The sequence below is a fragment of the Phalangium opilio genome, unplaced genomic scaffold (genome assembly GCF_054372755.1).
Source record: "Phalangium opilio isolate 3A_F unplaced genomic scaffold, DU_Popi_V2 ptg000505l_1, whole genome shotgun sequence".
Taxonomy (NCBI): domain Eukaryota; kingdom Metazoa; phylum Arthropoda; class Arachnida; order Opiliones; family Phalangiidae; genus Phalangium; species Phalangium opilio.
Window position 1 is genome coordinate 320,029 of NW_028324239.1, and position 17,532 is coordinate 337,560.

At 38.8% G+C, this 17,532-nt stretch overlaps 2 protein-coding genes and 1 non-coding gene across 3 annotated transcripts; all 3 read left to right on the top strand.

Moving 5' to 3' along the window:
• Positions 1-4,029: 4,029 nt before the first annotated feature.
• On the top strand, positions 4,030-4,102 carry TRNAV-UAC (transfer RNA valine (anticodon UAC)). The gene has a single exon. It is a non-coding gene; the product is annotated as a tRNA-Val (tRNA).
• Positions 4,103-14,509: 10,407 nt separating this feature from the next.
• Positions 14,510-15,558, top strand: LOC149589753 (uncharacterized). The gene is made up of 3 exons (XM_089861785.1): positions 14,510-14,861; positions 14,915-15,073; positions 15,194-15,558. The coding sequence occupies exons 1-3, from the start codon at positions 14,510-14,512 to the stop codon at positions 15,556-15,558; spliced, it is 876 nt and encodes a 291-aa protein (XP_089717911.1).
• A 15-nt stretch (positions 15,559-15,573) lies between these two features.
• Positions 15,574-16,680, top strand: LOC149589754 (uncharacterized). Its single transcript, XM_089861786.1, has 2 exons — positions 15,574-16,133; positions 16,320-16,680. Exons 1-2 carry the CDS (start codon positions 15,574-15,576, stop codon positions 16,678-16,680), a joined length of 921 nt encoding a protein of 306 aa, XP_089717912.1.
• Positions 16,681-17,532: the final 852 nt, after the last annotated feature.

The following is a 17,532-nucleotide window of genomic DNA, read 5'->3' on the forward strand; positions in this document are numbered from 1 at the left end:
ATGGTTCATGGTCTACCAGATGAGTACCAAAGCGTAGTGCAATACCTGTTTAATTTAGGAAGCGCTAGTTTCACATCTGCTAAGGTAAAAGAACATTTAATTGCCGAGTATGATAGACGGAAGAGGACGATAGGACCTACACCCGTAGAAGATTTCGGTACAACAGCTATGGTTTCATATAAGGGGTCATATCAGAGATCTAGAGGCATTAGATCCCAAGAACCAGATGGTCGGCAAGGTTCATATTGCGAAAATTGTAAGAAGAAAGGGCATATGATAAAGGATTGTAGAAGGAACGATAGGTTCAGGGTTAATAATAATAGATCAGGTGGAAATGACAGGACGAGGGATGACAGATGTCATAACTGTAACAGAAGAGGACATTGGGCCAGGGACTGCCAGGATAGACATAGTCACAGAAATAATGGGAATGGTCAAAGGCCTAGGAACCGACTAAATGAACATACATTCTTATCGGCAATAACAAGTGGAGATGATGATTTGGAAAACTACGAAGTTACTGATGGAAGGATGGCTAACGGGCTAGCTATGTATAGTTCAATGGTAGCATGTCTGTCAAGCAGCAATGATCAAGAGGGATGGGTGTATGATTCAGCGGCCACGCACCATTTCTGCAATAAGAGAGAATATTTCTACAATTATTATAACGTAAAGACATCGGTAACGATAGCACAAGGCACGCCAAAAGCCGTGGGAAGTATAGTTTTACAGTACAAGAATAAACATCGTATTACATTTAGAGGGGTTGTATACGTCCCAGGCTATTGTAGAAATTTGATATCAGCGAGACTAATCGACGAGTCTGGATACAGTGCCGTGATTGGCAATGGAAAAATTGAAGTATTTACGAAGACAAGAGTGACACTAATGATCTCGTATTTAAGTCCGGATAGTAACCTATATATCGTAGATGTCCAGGTAACTACGGGTCTACCAGGAGTACCCAAGATACAAGCTAGATCAGAATGTCGTCCAGAGAGGCAAGTTAGTCACCTGAGTGAGGTAGATATGTGGCATAAGAGGCTGGGTCACCCGAATCCGAGAAGACTAAAGGAGTTGGAAGTAAAAGATATGGTGATAGGCTTATCAAAAGTTAAAGGGGAAATGGAACCGTGTGTACCATGCAAACTATCAAAGGCCACAAAAGCAATATCAAGGGCGATAAAAGACATTAAATCAAATGGGGTATTACAACTGGTACATTCCGACATCTGGGGACCGGCGCCTAAGGCTTCAATGGGCGGATTATCATACTTTATAACCTTTATCGATGATTATTCTCGGAAAGCCATGGTCTATTTAATGCGCTCAAAGAATGAAGCTTTCCAGAAGTATCAGGATTATAAGTCATGGGCCGAAAGACAGACAGGGGAAAAATTAGGGCACCTGAGAACAGATAATGGGCTTGAGTATACAGCAAGTAATTTTGAAGAATGTTGTAGAAATGATGGGGTTCAGGTAGAGAGATCCAATACATATTCACCCGAGATGAATGGAGTAGCGGAGCGGTATAACCGCACGCTCATGGATGGCGTAAGAACCTTGCTAGAGGATAGTAAACTACCACAGTATCTATGGGGAGAAGCACTATGCGCATTCAATTATCTTTCTAATCGTTTACCCCATTCCAAGATTGCGGACCAAGTACCGGAGGAGAGAGATGGTCGAATCAGAAACCCTCGGTACGACATCTAAAGCGATATGGCTGTTTGGCCTTCACCTATTTACCGAAGCAACATCGAAATAAGTTAGAAAATAGAGCGAAATTAGGAATTATGGTTGGCTATGCATTTCATACAAAGGGGTATCGTATTTGGTTCCCAAGGGAGAGGAGGACAATTGAAACCAAACACGTGTCATTCAATGAATATAAATTGGGGATTCAGGAGCACAATGATACGAAGAATGAAGAGTTTACATATTGTTTCTATATGCATTGGCCTAGTCATCATTTGGATACAAGTTCGGATGGTGATGACTCGGATGAAGATGGACAAGACCCCGAGCCCGGACGGAACCTAGAACTAATACAAGAACCAAGACTAGAACCAAGACCAAAACCGATACTAGAACCAATACAAGAACCAAGACCAAAACCGATACTAGAACCAATACGGGAAAGACTACGTTCACGAAGGGATTTACGAAAGCAAGAGATACAAACAGAGAACAATATGGAAGCGCATTGCATGGAGATACCAAATTCCTATGATGAAGCAGTTGGAAGTCCGGAAAATGACAAGTGGCGGGATGCAATGAACGTAGAGCTCGATACCATAACTAAAAGAGATGTCTGGGAGGTAGTACCCGCTCCAGAGGATAGAAAAATCGTTGGATGCCGTTGGGTATATGCCTTAAAGACAAAATCAACGGGTGAAATAGCAAGATTCAAAGCCCGGTTGGTCGCCCAAGGATTTATCCAACGATATGGATATGATTACAATCACACCTATGCTCCGGTTGTAAATTTCGCACTAGTTCGTTTGATGATAGCACTATGTGTAACGACTCTTGGATGGTTTCACAGACAGTTAGATGTAAAGTGTGCATATTTGTACGGCACGCTAGATGAAGATGTGTACAGTCGCCGCAATTAAAAACTTTCTCTCTCGCGACGTCTTGTTTCAATCATAAGCCGCAAATTATTGATCTGATACAATGGGTATAAAAAAACGTATCTTATTTTGTTGTTTCAATAAATTTTTTACTAAGCGTTTTTTTTTCCACTCTCCACTTTCCATTTCCAACTGCTAAATAGGGGGTTTTGAATGATTGGGATGATTTTAAAGAGAAGGTGAACAGTTGAGCATAGCTCGTCCGAATTACCGAATGACATTCCAGTAAAGGGAGAGTGATGTTAATTGCAATTTTCTGAATACACGTCCCCCACGGAATGAATGCCTTGAGCCATATTTTTATGGATAGAGATCCCCTTTAATGTTGCACAAATATATAATCAACAATTGTGGAATGAAACTTCAAATTTTCCTCCGGTGAAGATATGGCCACGGGTGCGACATTCTGTTCCACTATGGTTCGCAAATGCCAGGGGGTGGAGAAAGATTTCTATCTAGATTAGTGGGCGATTCTTGATGTCAGTTTCAACATAAGTCTGCACGAACGTTTGGTTGAAAACGGCGCATTTCGGAGAGAACCATCTAGAAATTCAATGGCCAACCAATTCCCTCAATATGTCACCCATTGAAAACCGCTTGGTGGAGGAAATACAGGTTCACTGAAAAGGAGAATACCCACATTCAAAGCATAGCATGGGTCACAAAGTGGTGCCTACATTTGAGGAAGTGGTTGTGTTCATTGTATTCAACTAATTGGGATTCGCCATAACGAAGATGACGAACCTTGCTCAAGAAACACTTTATTTACAATGCGAAATTAGCATTATACTAAAGTTCCACTAGTCTTAGCAGTGTATCCGATGGCAAATTATGGTCTTTTTGAGAATCAATGGAATCTGCTGAGCTGCACGAAGTATTAAATCCTTGAAGGTTAAGTAAGGACGCAATGTAGAGTGTGTATATATTTTATTGAGAACTACCCAACCAACATAACAAGTTAAATAAAGAATAAAGACACTTTGCTAATTACTATCGAACATTTATTCTTAATTATGAACATGGTTAGGATAAATACATTTATGCGTTTTCATTTTTAATTCTACAGGGCCGGTAGGCCCTTGTAGATATGACTTGATACTCTTCTTTAACGTTAAAGCAAAATTCACATGCTTTTTCCAATTTTCCTATGGAGATAAACATGGGGTTTTTCGTGATATTTAACCACCTCTAACTGAAAAACTACAGCGAAGTTACTTTTCGGAATACTCTTAATTTAACAATTAAGTATTCAGGGTGTGCGATCGGCTAGTTTAATCAGAAAAAATTAAGTCTAAGTATGTTAATTTTAGTTAATTACAGAAGTACTTGTTTCGACCATCGTGATTGGACATAATAATAATGCTAGAGCTCTTCGAAAACTCAGATTAACCAAGTATCTATGGTGTAGTGGTTATCACGTCCGCTTTACACTCGGAAGGTCCCAGGTTCGAGCCCTGGTAGATACATGACTTGACTATCGTTATTGGACACAATACTAAGCTAGATCTCTTCGAAAACTCAGAATAACCAAGTATTCATTGTGTAGTGGTTATCACGTCCGCTTTACACGCGGAAGGTCCCGGGTTCGAGACCTGGTAGATACATGTTTTGACCATCGTGATTCGACATAATAATAAGCTAGATCTCTTCGGAATCTCAGTATTAACTGGTATGTGTAGTGTAGTGGTTATCTCGTCCGCCTAGATACATTTTTTGACCATCGTAATTGGACATAATAATAAGCGGTAAAGAAAACATAATTACTCAAAATTTAATTACATTAAGACTGAAGCGACAGATATTATATAAAAACGTCTTGGTTTGGACCAAGGCCGAAAAAACAAACGATATGAGTGAGGTTTATCAATTGACTGAAGTTCAGATATTGAAATTTTTTCTAGTTATTTTTATACACTCAATCCTTAATCAATATTTAATTCAAGCAACTGATTTTACTGTTAATCGACCTAGTCCCTCTAAATTAATTGAAAAAATTACATATCTACGCTTTTTCAAGAACAATTACATTTTCCGAAAACATTTTATCATGAAATTAATTATTTTGAAGGGATTTCGTGTCGATGCTCACTAACTTGTGAGCATCTTGACCGACATAGTTTTAATTGTTGCTGGCTTGACAAATTTTCAAGTTTGCACCAAAAGAAGTTTAAATCTGTTTTAAGTTGTTGATAAGACTGTCGTTTAGAGTGAATGTCGTCTACTTAAGACAAAGCAACAAAGTTTATCCTGTGTGGTAAAGGGTAAAGATCACATGAACAGAAATACTTCTCAGACTTGTTATATTCATTTCCCGCGGAAATAATATGGTTAAACACATCATTCATTACTAGTTATGCCAAGGTCACATTTAACTCCGACACCCCCTCCCTTCCTCTATTTTCCCAATATATGGCATTTTATAATCACCAGTGGTTTCAGTGTATGGGTCATCTGAGCTGTCGCAACACGCTCAGCCAATATTACCATAGACTGAGTTATGACCAAGAAATTCTTAAGTACGGAAAAGGAAGTTCCAGTGCAACTTTACACTGTTAGAAAAAAAGGTGTTTCATGGGTGTTCGGAAATACCTTGAGGTGTTTATACACTCGTTTTGGAGTGTTTTTTAACTGAGATGGTGTTTTCTCCGTAAAAAGGTGCTAGTTGACTCTTTTAAGGTACTTTTTAAGGAAATCGTGATTCACTGGTACGTAGACACACCTTTAGGTGTTAATTGACCCTTATTAAATTGTTTTTTAAACGGAAATAGTGTTTTTAATATAAATCTGTTCGAATGGTGCGAATAAACACCTTTGGGCTTTACTTTACACATTTTTAGCTGATATGATATTTTTTTAAGTGAAAGGTTATTGATATGAGCTTAGAGGGAAATAATCTACTAATTCTACCTGCATAGTGAAGTATCCTAAAAATAACCCAAAGATTTTAAAAATCTTAATTATTTAACATTTCTTAGGACTAGCTTATTCTAATATTTGAAGGAATTTATACTTATTTTGATTTTTCAATCATTGGAAAACAATTCTCGAAGAGTTCAATATGCTGGAATGTCTTGGAATTAGAGTAATTAATAAAATTATCACTTGAATTTCCCCTTGACACAGGTTTTAATCTCTCCGAGTAACGATGACGTCACGGAGAGGTATAACACTGGACGTATCTTTGTGTCTGAGATAATCAAAGCTTTATAGCTACTCAACTACTAAAAGAATCGTAATGCCGTAAAATATTTCCATTTAATATTCTGCAAAAAGAAAATGTTATCGTTTTGTAAGAGATCTTATCATCCTACTCGCTTTATATTAACTTTGATATGCGTGTTGTGTCTCGATTCAGATGCAATCTTCATTACTCGTTCTATTTAAACTCTCTTTTTTTTGCCATTCCAAAGAAAGAAGTTTATCTTAAATAATTAAATAAATATAAGTGCTATGAATTATTTTAATTGTCAGTATTTTACGTTAATTATAGTTAGAACGGTTTAAGAAATTTAATTCCAAAAAATTTTTAAACATAGCTATCTATAAAGTTATACTTCTAGGAAACACCTATAACAGAACCTTTGTAAATTTTGGGTGTATAAGGTGATTGACTGACACTAAGAGATAAGAAATGCGCAATTGCGTGAACCTTTGGTGGAAGCTCTGCCATTAGGAGGCTAGACGTTTCTCATGTCACACGTGTGGCGTATGTGGTCAGAAGTGAGATGAGACTAGAAGTGAAGGGCTGGCACTAGTGAACAAATTTGAGGATTTTATGCCGCTTCCCACGCGCCTACACTACTGAGAAAAAAATTGGTCGAGTTCCAAAAACCTTTCCTACCCCCTCCCCCCCTTCCCCTCAACCTAAAGCGGCCGAACACGGGTTCGGCCGTCTACCACCGCGAGCGTCTCACGTTTTGGAGGGAAATTTCAGAAACCGCTACCAGAGGGCCAACCGTTCTTGTGTTATCAAGAATATTCACTTTCGCCGAGTGAAGAATTTGGTTAGCTCAGTACTTCTGGTCTCATCTCACTTCTGATGTGGTGTACACGAAAGACTAGTGCATGGTGTTGTTGTTAGAAACCATTAAATACCGGATAGCATTGGGTGAAACAATTGGTTGTTAGACAGCAGATGAAGGTTTAACGAATAGTTAATGAATGACGTTAAATAAGATGGATATAGCAAAGAAGTAACATTTTACGAATTTCTGTTTACTGCGAACGCGTTCCGGAAATTACGAACACGTTTGCTTCGATTTGCCAACTGCGAACGCGGTGACAGACAGACACACAGACACGTCCAGTCAATTGGAGAGAGGTAAAAATTCTACTTCATTACTCTATCGCCACACTTGTTTTTCTAGTGGTATATACCACATACACGCTAATCTGTACTTATTGTCTTCTGACAACGCCATCAAATAGTCTTCTGTGTATACCACATGCACGCCAATCTGAAACATTGGCTTCTACTCCATTATCATCGTTGGGATTAAAATGTACGCACGATCGGCTTAAGTTACGAGAAACGACCAGCCTCCCAATGGCAGGGCTTCGGCCAAGGGTTCACGCAATAGCGCTTATTCCTACCATTTGTGAATCAATCGCCTTATATACCCTAAATTTCGAAAAATTGTGAAAACGGTTTACGCTAGAAGTCAAACGTCAACAATAGCTATGTTTAAAATCATTTTAAGAATAACGTTCTTAAAACCACTTAACTAGAATTAAGGTAAAATACTGACGATTAAAAAAATTAATATAATTTAAATTTATTTAAATATTTAAGATAATTTTCTTTCTTCGGAACGACGCAAGTGAAAGTTTATATAGAACGAGTAATGACGATTTCATCTGAGTTGAAACACTACATGCATATCACGAGTAGGATAAAATTATCTCTTACAAAACCATAACATTTTCTTATTGTAGAATATTAAATGAAAATATGTTAAGTATGTTTCGGCATTACGATTCTTTTAGTAGTTTTGTAGTTATAAAACTCTTTTTCATTTCAATATTCTAAGAAGATCTTTTATATTAATATATCAAATTTGGTGTTTACTTTTTAATTCAGCTTTACTACATTAATATACAGAGTAAACATGAAATTTAACTTTCCTAGTTTCACTAAATGTTACTTCTAAATATTTTGGTAAGCGTTGTTCGGATTGGTTCCTTGAATTCGTGTGTCTTTGAGGAGGTCTTGACGGTTCACAGTGAGCCGAAAATTAAATACACATTTGAATGATGTAAATCAGGTCCTTAAATAGAACTATTGAGGATATACAGTAAAGGTTAAACGCAACCATTTCATACGCATATCAATTCTTACACGGTTGAATAAGGCTTACAGCAGAAAAAACGTTTACCCTTAATCCACTGGATTTGAGCAGCAGATTTTGAGCAGCTATTTTGAAAGACTAATCTATGGTAACTCATTTGTTTTGAAAAGAATAATTTCAAAAAAGACCTTTTACAGAGTTGATAGACACCTTTCTGGTATAATTATAATCCTCTATTAAGGGTGATGGTTTAAACCTAACAAGAATTAAAAAGCATCAACGTCAATGGAATTTAAAAACACCAAATTAGTCTCAAAAAGACCTTTTTTTTAAAGGGTTTATTAACACTTTTTCTGGTATTAATATACACCTCTATTCAAAGTGATTAAAACACCTCACAGGATATAAAAAGCACCTTCAGAGAAGGTATTATTTCGCACCGTTTTGAAAGGTGCGTATTGACATCCTCTCGAATGGTGCTTTTAAACACCAATAGGGGTGCTGCTGGGGATGCATTAGGAAACACCTCTAAAGGTGTCAAACAGTTAAATTTTTTTTAACAGTGTACCATCAAAGAGGCGACAATAGAAATGTAGCATTTCGATATACGAAATTAAATGTATGAATTCGCGCAACACCCTTGTTTGGCATCCACGATCAAATATTTACATTTTCCATTCGAGTTATGCCAAAGTTCGCTTGCTTTTTTTAGACATCCAGTAGAACATTTCAAATATTCAATACTGTATCCTCAAGATGATAAATTAATTTCATGATAAAATGTTTTCGGAAAATGTAATTGTTCTTGAAAAAGCGTAGATATGTAATTTTTTAAATTAATTTAGAGGGACTAGGTCGATTAACAGTAAAATCAGTTGATTGAATTAAATATTGATTAAGGATTGAGTGTATAAAAATAACTAGAAAAAATTTCAATATCTGAACTTCAGTCAATTGATAAACCTCACTCATATCGTTTGTTTTTTCGGCCTTGGTCCAAACCAAGACGTTTTTATATAATTTAATTATGCGATTAATATTTGATCATCTTACCGTTGGCGTTTACAACCTGTTGCATTCTCTGCGGCATTGATGAAAACAGATTGTTTATATAATCGGGCCGCTCACCAACCTCTTCCCATGCGGCCTGGATGATGGTGAAAAGTTCGTCCTTATCATTGGGAATTATATTGTTCTGGGATACAATCCTTTTCATAATCGCCCAGACGTTTTCGATTGGAGATAAGTCGGGTGAATTTCTTGGCCAGTTCATTAGATCTATTTCCGGATGATTCTCCTTCAAATACGCCATGGTTGCACGTGACTTGTGTATACTCGAATTATCTTGTTGAAATATAAATTTACCGTCCGGAAAATGATTGTCTACAACATGAGGGAAAAACGTATGTTCCAATACATCAATATACTTATCGGAATTTAGGTGCCCTTCTATTCGTGCTAAGGTGCCAATTCCATGTTTTGAAATATAACCCCACACTGGCACAGAAAACCGTCCGCTATTCCGGATTGAATGAATGTTAGCCGCATCATATCGGGTCCCTTTCTCTCTCCACACTCTTACGTGATGGTCCGTAGATGAACAAAATGTTGATTCGTCGCTGATGACAACTTCATCCCATTCGTTCCTCCAGTGCATGTGAGCGCGCGCAAATGCTAGGCGTTCTTGTTCGTGCTCTGGTTTGAGATATGGCTTCTCCGCGGCGATACGACTGTGTAGCCCAACGTCACGTAATCGGTTTCTAATCGTTGTTTCCGACGCTTCCAATTCCATGATGGATTTTACAGATCGAACAGTGGTGGTAGGATTATTCACAACAAGAGCAGCAATAACGTCGTCTTCTTCTGCAGTGGTAACGCGTGGAGTTCCAGGTCTTGGTTTGTCGGTCAATCGCCCATTTTCACCATAAGCGGCTAGCCAAGACCTCACGGTTGGCTTTGAACAGCCCAGTTGCTGCGCAATAAAAGGAACACCCCGAGCAGCCTCATGTAACGCAACGAGCCTATAGCGTTCTTCCTGTGATAATCTTAGCATACTGACTGGTGAGAGAGTGAGACAAACTGATAGTATTTATATAACAATTTATGGTAAAAAATATATGTTAGAATATATAATTGATGTATTGGAACATACGTTTTTCCCTCATGTTGTAGACAATCATTTTCCGGACGGTAAATTTATATTTCAACAAGATAATTCAAGTATACACAAGTCACGTGCAACCATGGCCTATTTGAAAGAGAATCATCCGGAAATAGATCTAATGAACTGGCCAAGAAATTCACCCGACTTATCTCCAATCGAAAACGTCTGGGCGATTATGAAAAGGATTGTATCCCAGAACAATATAATTCCCAATGATAAGGACGAACTTTTCACCATCATCCAGGCCGCATGGGAAGAGGTTGGTGAGCGGCCCGATTATATAAACAATCTGTTTTCATCAATGCCGCAGAGAATGCAACAGGTTGTAAACGCCAACGGTAAGATGATCAAATATTAATCGCATAATGAAATTAAAAATGAAAACGCATAAATGTATTTATCCTAACCATGTTCATAATTAAGAATAAATGTTCGATAGTAATTAGCAAAGTGTCTTTATTCTTTATTTAACTTGTTATGTTGGTTGGGTAGTTCTCAATAAAATATATACACACTCTACATTGCGTCCTTACTTAACCTTCAAGGATTTAATACTTCGTGCAGCTCAGCAGATTCCATTGATTCTCAAAAAGACCATAATTTGCCATCGGATACACTGCTAAGACTAGTGGAACTTTAGTATAATGCTAATTTCGCATTGTAAATAAAGTGTTTCTTGAGCAAGGTTCGTCATCTTCGTTATGGCGAATTCCAATTAGTTGAATACAATGAACACAACCACTTCCTCAAATGTAGGCACCACTTTGTGACCCATGCTATGCTTTGAATGTGGGTATTCTCCTTTTCAGTGAACCTGTATTTCCTCCACCAAGCGGTTTTCAATGGGTGACATATTGAGGGAATTGGTTGGCCATTGAATTTCTAGATGGTTCTCTCCGAAATGCGCCGTTTTCAACCAAACGTTCGTGCAGACTTATGTTGAAACTGACATCAAGAATCGCCCACTAATCTAGATAGAAATCTTTCTCCACCCCCTGGCATTTGCGAACCATAGTGGAACAGAATGTCGCACCCGTGGCCATATCTTCACCGGAGGAAAATTTGAAGTTTCATTCCACAATTGTTGATTATATATTTGTGCAACATTAAAGGGGATCTCTATCCATAAAAATATGGCTCAAGGCATTCATTCCGTGGGGGACGTGTATTCAGAAAATTGCAATTAACATCACTCTCCCTTTACTGGAATGTCATTCGGTAATTCGGACGAGCTATGCTCAACTGTTCACCTTCTCTTTAAAATCATCCCAATCATTCAAAACCCCCTATTTAGCAGTTGGAAATGGAAAGTGGAGAGTGGAAAAAAAAACGCTTAGTAAAAAATTTATTGAAACAACAATATAAGATACGTTTTTTTATACCCATTGTATCAGATCAATAATTTGCGGCTTATGATTGAAACAAGACGTCGCGAGAGAGAAAGTTTTTAATTGCGGCGACTGTACATAAGACAACCTAAAGGATATGAAATTCCCGGGAAACCTAATCATGTATTGAAGCTGAAGAAGGCGTTGAACGGCCTGAAACAAAGTGGAAGGCAATGGTTTGCTGAACTGGACAATCTTCTATTGAAACTGAAATATACTAGATTAGCTGGATGTAATTGTATCTATCGGTATGGTTATGACGCACTCATGATTGTATACGTGGATGACATCATTTTACGATCCCGAAATGAGGAGTTACAAAACGAGCTAATAAACCAGCTGAAGAAGAACCGGATCTAGGACCACTGCATTATTTCCTGGGGATACAGTTTCAGTTTGGAAACGGGAGAGTGAAGATTCATCAAGAAGCCTACATAGATAAAATCGCCAAGGATTTCAACGTATCTTCGGATGAGACAATCAAAATACCACTTACACCGGGGGTTATTTTAACAAAGAAAGATTCGGCGGTCAACGATAATTGGGAAACCCCATACAGGAAGTTATTCGGCGTGTTATTGTACCTGGCACAACGTACGCGACCAGACATCGCGTTCGTCGTTTCATCGCTCTCCAGATTTTCTACAAACCCCGGTCAAGTACATTATAGATATCTCATGAACGTGTTAAAATATGTTTGCTCAACTAGATCTTATGGACTAAATTACACCTCGGCCAACGATTTAAAGTTAGAAGCTTTCACTGATGCGTCATATGGATCGGATTTTGATGACAGTAAATCAACAAGCGGTTACGTAGTTTTCCTAGGAGAAAACCCTATTGACTGGAGATCGACGAAACAAGAATGTGTGGCCAGATCAACCATGGAATCGGAATATATGGCATTAGCCGAGACAGGAAAAGAAGTAGTATGGATGAACCGGATACTAAGCGAAGTTCTACCTCTTTGCTCACAAGTAAATAATCCGGAATTGTTGCCTGTCATTAAGTGCGATAATCAGTCCACCATACACTTCTCGGAGAACAGAATTGAAAATAGAAGATCGCAACATATAGACATTAAATGCCATTGGTTACGAGATTGCATTGAAAAGAAATTGTTTAAGGTGTCATATGTAAGATCTGATGAAAATGTAGCAGATGTGTTTACAAAGTTGTTAGTCCAAAAGAAATTTGAATATTTTGAAACTAGGTTAAATTTAATTGATTAATAGTATGTTCATGTTGTTATCAAGCAGGGAGAGTATTGGTTTATGCTTGCCAACCACATGCACCATCAATCCGGCTAACCACACGCACCATGTTAGTGGTCCTGGACTAGAAAGTAGAATTAGATAGTCAGTGGAATGTTTAGTCAATAGAATTGTATAACAAAAAGATTAGTCTCTTGCCGTCCACCACGATGTACAGTTAGTAAATGTTTTCACGATAAGTGCGGGTCGTGTGGGGTGTAATATTATGTAACCCTGATGTTATTTTAACAGAAGTTATTAGTTTTAATATGTTAATAAATTATTGAGTTAATTTATAGACGTGGTGATTATTTATTAGTTAGAGCCAACGTAAGCCTCGGCCAACCTAATGACAGATACACCCCCCTCTTCCCGTTACAGGAACCTTAATCTGTGTATTTTTCCATGCCATTCAATCCTACCGCACCGGTACCGCACCTTCAAACAATTTATCCCAAATGCGAACTATGCACTCCTGTTTTGCATTATGCCATGTTCTGGGATAGCTTATTTCAGCTAGAGCAACCTCGTGGGATCCCTCTAGTATTTTAGATTCTGGTAGATACGTTCTAAACTTGCTTATAGTATTTCCCCTGAAATGTTACGTTGACGAATCTGAGGGTAGCGTGATGTAGGAACTCATTTTACGTCAATTTCTTGCAACCAGGAATCAAATTCGGAACTATATACTTGCCAACGTACGGAAAGTTTCTTAGTGCCGTCAGGTTTTTCCCGTTTTTGTAATACTTTTTAAATTTTAAATTTTCAGTTTTCCAAGTCCTTGCCAACTTTCTGTATTTCTTCTTTGTAAAACACACCAGAAATGAGCTCGGACTTCAAATAATTCAGTTTATATACAGGTGGGTCTCTTGGAATGCGTTCTGTGACTTAGAATAACTCCTCAGTGTAATTGGGTAAGTACCCCATTTCAAACGTTCTTTTATTTTTGCTTATTCTAACTAAATCTTCCATTTCAAAGGGGTATGAAATTGGGGAGGGAAAAGCTAACTTTCCCGTATAAATTGAACCAGATTTGTTTCGCCTTTTCCTCTGTCACTTCAATGGGTTTGCATTTTATTGATCTGTGGAAGAGTTGTTATTATACGATTCCAATAAGTCAGGTAATACGTCAATGTATTTGTAGGTGTCGTTTTGCGTAAAATATCGGCACATCCGCTCCATCAAGGCTGGATTAAATCGTTCAACGACACTGCATTTTACTTCCGAGTGTAAGGCGAAAAACGTGATATCCAAACGTTTCAATTTGCGTTGTAGTTCTTTATTTAGAAATTCATTTTCATGATTCAGTTCGAAAAATAATCTTTATGCAGCGACTAAATTTATTCCACGTTGCCAAGACTTCGTTTTAGGATTGTGGGTAACGATCTCGTTTAAGCGATCACTTAAGATAGGGAGTGGACAACAATGATCTTATCGTACTTTCCGCAAACGGAAACCTAGACGATCGAGTGGTCTTATCCCACCATTGTTGCGCATGTGATTCCACCTAATACCCGGACTGCATCTGCATGGGCGACTAATTATCTAGGAGAATGGTTTGGTGCGCACGGACCTTAGCCAGTTGGCTACAATATGTTCTGACAATATGTATGTTTTGATATCGAAGTGAAATCTTCGAAAGAGTTCTTCGAGATGGGCCGAGCAAGATATACTGGGGTATTCCGGTTTCTTATAATTAATCGAACGGCATTTCTTAAAATGAAAACGGGATCTGTTTCATCTAGGCGGCCTGACTGAAGTTGGAAAGGAATCTCTAAGTATGCATAGCTTTGAGAACGAAGGTCATGAAGTGAAAAGACGCAGAGTCAAGTTCACTATTGGAAATATTGATAACTGTCAGATGGTAACGATTGAAGCACTAGAATCTCCGAAGATCAGCAGCGCAAGATTGAGGTTCCCCAATGAAGACATTATTGCAGTCGCTGAGGAAAAGGTAATCAGGTTGGCTGACACCTGCTATGACGTAAGAAGAGAGACTGAACATGAAATAGGCATCTTCGTGGGAGCTGATTTCTACTGGAAGGTCGCCACTTGCAACCTAGAAAGGGTTCAAGAGTCGTTGATGGCGATGGAGACGATTTTTGGATGGTGTCTATTGGGAGCCACTTCCGGTAGAAGGAGTTAGGAGTCTACAACGTATGTGTCTTGAGCGCTGTCTCGGAAGAAAATGAAGACGATCGAATTTCTGAAGGACTGAGGGCCTTTTGGGATCTCGATTCATTGGGCATTATAGATCAGCCATCGGATAACGCCACAAGGGAAAGGCTCATCAGACAAGAATTTCAATCCAAAATCAAGTACGACGGGCAAAGATATCAAGTTAGTCTGCCCTAGAAAAATGATGTGATACTCACAAATAATAATAGAACGATAGCCGAAAGAAGATTTGAACACCAATTGAAGAAACTTCGTAAAGACCCCGGTTTGCTTCGAAATTAATCAGAAGTCATAAAACGATATCTGGATGCTGGAATTGCCGAACCGGTCTACGGAGAAGGTTTACCAGGACGAACGTTTTACCTACCTCATCGTGAGGTATTTAAGAGAGATCGGACTACAACCAAAACCAGAGTAGTTTTCGATGCGTCGTCGCATGCAATTTGTTCACCATCCTTGAATGACTGTCTCCACGCTGGATCTGCGCTAAACGTTGACCTTCCAGGCCTTCTCTTCAAGTTTCGAAAACACAAGGTTGCCTTTACGGGAGATATAGAGAAGGCGTTTTTGCAAATCTCACTCGCCACTGAAGATAGAGACGTTACTAGACTCTTTTGGATCAAAGACAGCACGGATATAAAGCATCCATAAAAAATCGTTTTACGCATGACTCGAGTATTATTTGGGATAAACTCTAGTCCCTATTTACTTGCTGCTACGATCCGTTATCATCTACAGAAATACAAGGAGAAATACCCAGAAGGAACTGAATTATTGACGGATTCTCTATACGTTGACGACTCTCTTCGTGGAGCATGTGACGAAGAAAGCGCCTTAAAGTTAGCTCAGGAATGTCGTTATATTCTCGGAGAAGCAAGCATGCCACTACGAAAGTTTCGGTCCAATTCCACTGCGCTCTGCAACCAACTCGGAGATTTAGAACAGTCACAGAATGTGTTACCAATACCAGAAGGCGTATCTCTGAAGGTGCGTGGACTGACTTGGAGACCAGATACCGATACTTTCCTTTTCGATGTCAAAAACCTCCTCGATTTCCTTTGTCAACGTCAGGATTCTAAACGCTTCATCCTCCAAGCCTCGTCAAGAATATTTGCCCCTATTGGTTTTATAGCCCCTTTTACAATTCGAAAAAAAGTCTTTTCCAAGTTAAGAGGAATTCAGTGGGATGAAACCATACCATCAGACTTGAAGACTCGTTGGGACGAGTGGTGTTTGGAGTTACGATATCTGGAACAAGCTAAAATACCCTGCTACTATGGGATGACGAAAATCGATTGAATTCAAATCCACTGCTTCACGGATGCAAGTGACAAGGCGTTCGGAGCTCTGGTGTATATCCGAATTGAAAGCGAGCTAGGTGTAAACGTTAATCTATTGGTATCGAAATCAAGAGTAGCTCCTTTAAAGAAGATCACCATTCCCAGACTAGAGCCTATTGGCGCAGTTGTTGGAGCGAGGCTAATGACCACCGTGCGATCTTATTTTATCAAGGAAAATCCGACAATACAGTTTTGGAGAGATTCGACCATAGCCATTTCGTGGATAAAGGGTACGACGAAACAATGGAAACCCTTTATTAGTAACCGGGCTAGCGAAATTCAAAACAGTTACGACCCTGCTTTATGGAGATACGTACCTGGAGGATGGAACCCAGACGATCTTTTGACCGGAGGATTATGCGTCAACAACCTAATTCAAAACGATCTTTGGTGGAAAGGACCCGAATTCCTAAGGAAAGCGAAAGAAAATTGACCTGATCAACCAAGAACGCTACTCCCAGATGACAAACAGGAGAGTATTAACACTGAACGAAGACCCACGTCCGCAGAAACTACAGAAACCTTACTTGCCTTAAATACGAAGACAGAGGATTACTAAAGCTACGAGAGAGTATTGAGGATCGTCTCATGGGTCTGCAGATTCATACAGAACACTAAAGAGAAATCCATCAATCGACGACAAGGTGCCCTAACAACAGAGGAGCTCAAGAAGAGCGAATTCTATTGGGTAGTTCGATCTCAACAAGAGTCCTATTACGAAGAAATCTTGGCCCTCAAGAAAATCAGTGTCGTGGATCATCGGTCGAAGATATCTGATTTAAAGGCGTTCATTGATCCAGAGGGTCTTCTAAGACTAGGAGGGAGACTACAATTTTCTGATCTTAATTACGACGAAAGGCATCCGATAATATTATCTGAAGACCACCCGTTTACGCTCCTACTTATTAAAGAAAAAGTAAAACACATGGGAGTCAATGCTACATCGGCCCGGTTGATATCAGAGTTCTGGATTCCAAGAGGCAGACAAACCATCAAAAAAGTTAGTAGAAAAATATACGCGAGTAGATATATTTCATGTGTTCCTTAAAAGATCAACAGTCCGAGCCTAATTTCGGAAACCGAAAATCGACTGAATAATGGTAACGAAAAATTGCCAAATTATTATGTTCTTGAACATCGAAATATAATAAAAATAACTTGCTGAATTATAATATCAAAATTCTGATTAATAGCGATTTCCACTGACTGCTCGCGGAGCGCTCCCATGGAGCCATATAAATGGGAGAAGTAGTTCTCGGCTTCGTTAAAGACTGTTTTTGATAAA

Coding starts and splice junctions, on each gene's coding strand:
- LOC149589753 (XM_089861785.1), top strand. CDS start 14,510: ATGCATAGCTTTGAGAACGAAGGTCATGAAGTGAAAAGACGCAGAGTC. Junction 14,862..14,914: donor TCTATTGGGAGCCACTTCCG/GTAGAAGGAGTT, acceptor CTGTCTCGGAAG/AAAATGAAGACGATCGAATT. Junction 15,074..15,193: donor CGGGCAAAGATATCAAGTTA/GTCTGCCCTAGA, acceptor GAAATTAATCAG/AAGTCATAAAACGATATCTG.
- LOC149589754 (XM_089861786.1), top strand. CDS start 15,574: ATGACTCGAGTATTATTTGGGATAAACTCTAGTCCCTATTTACTTGCT. Junction 16,134..16,319: donor TTGAAGACTCGTTGGGACGA/GTGGTGTTTGGA, acceptor ATCGAAATCAAG/AGTAGCTCCTTTAAAGAAGA.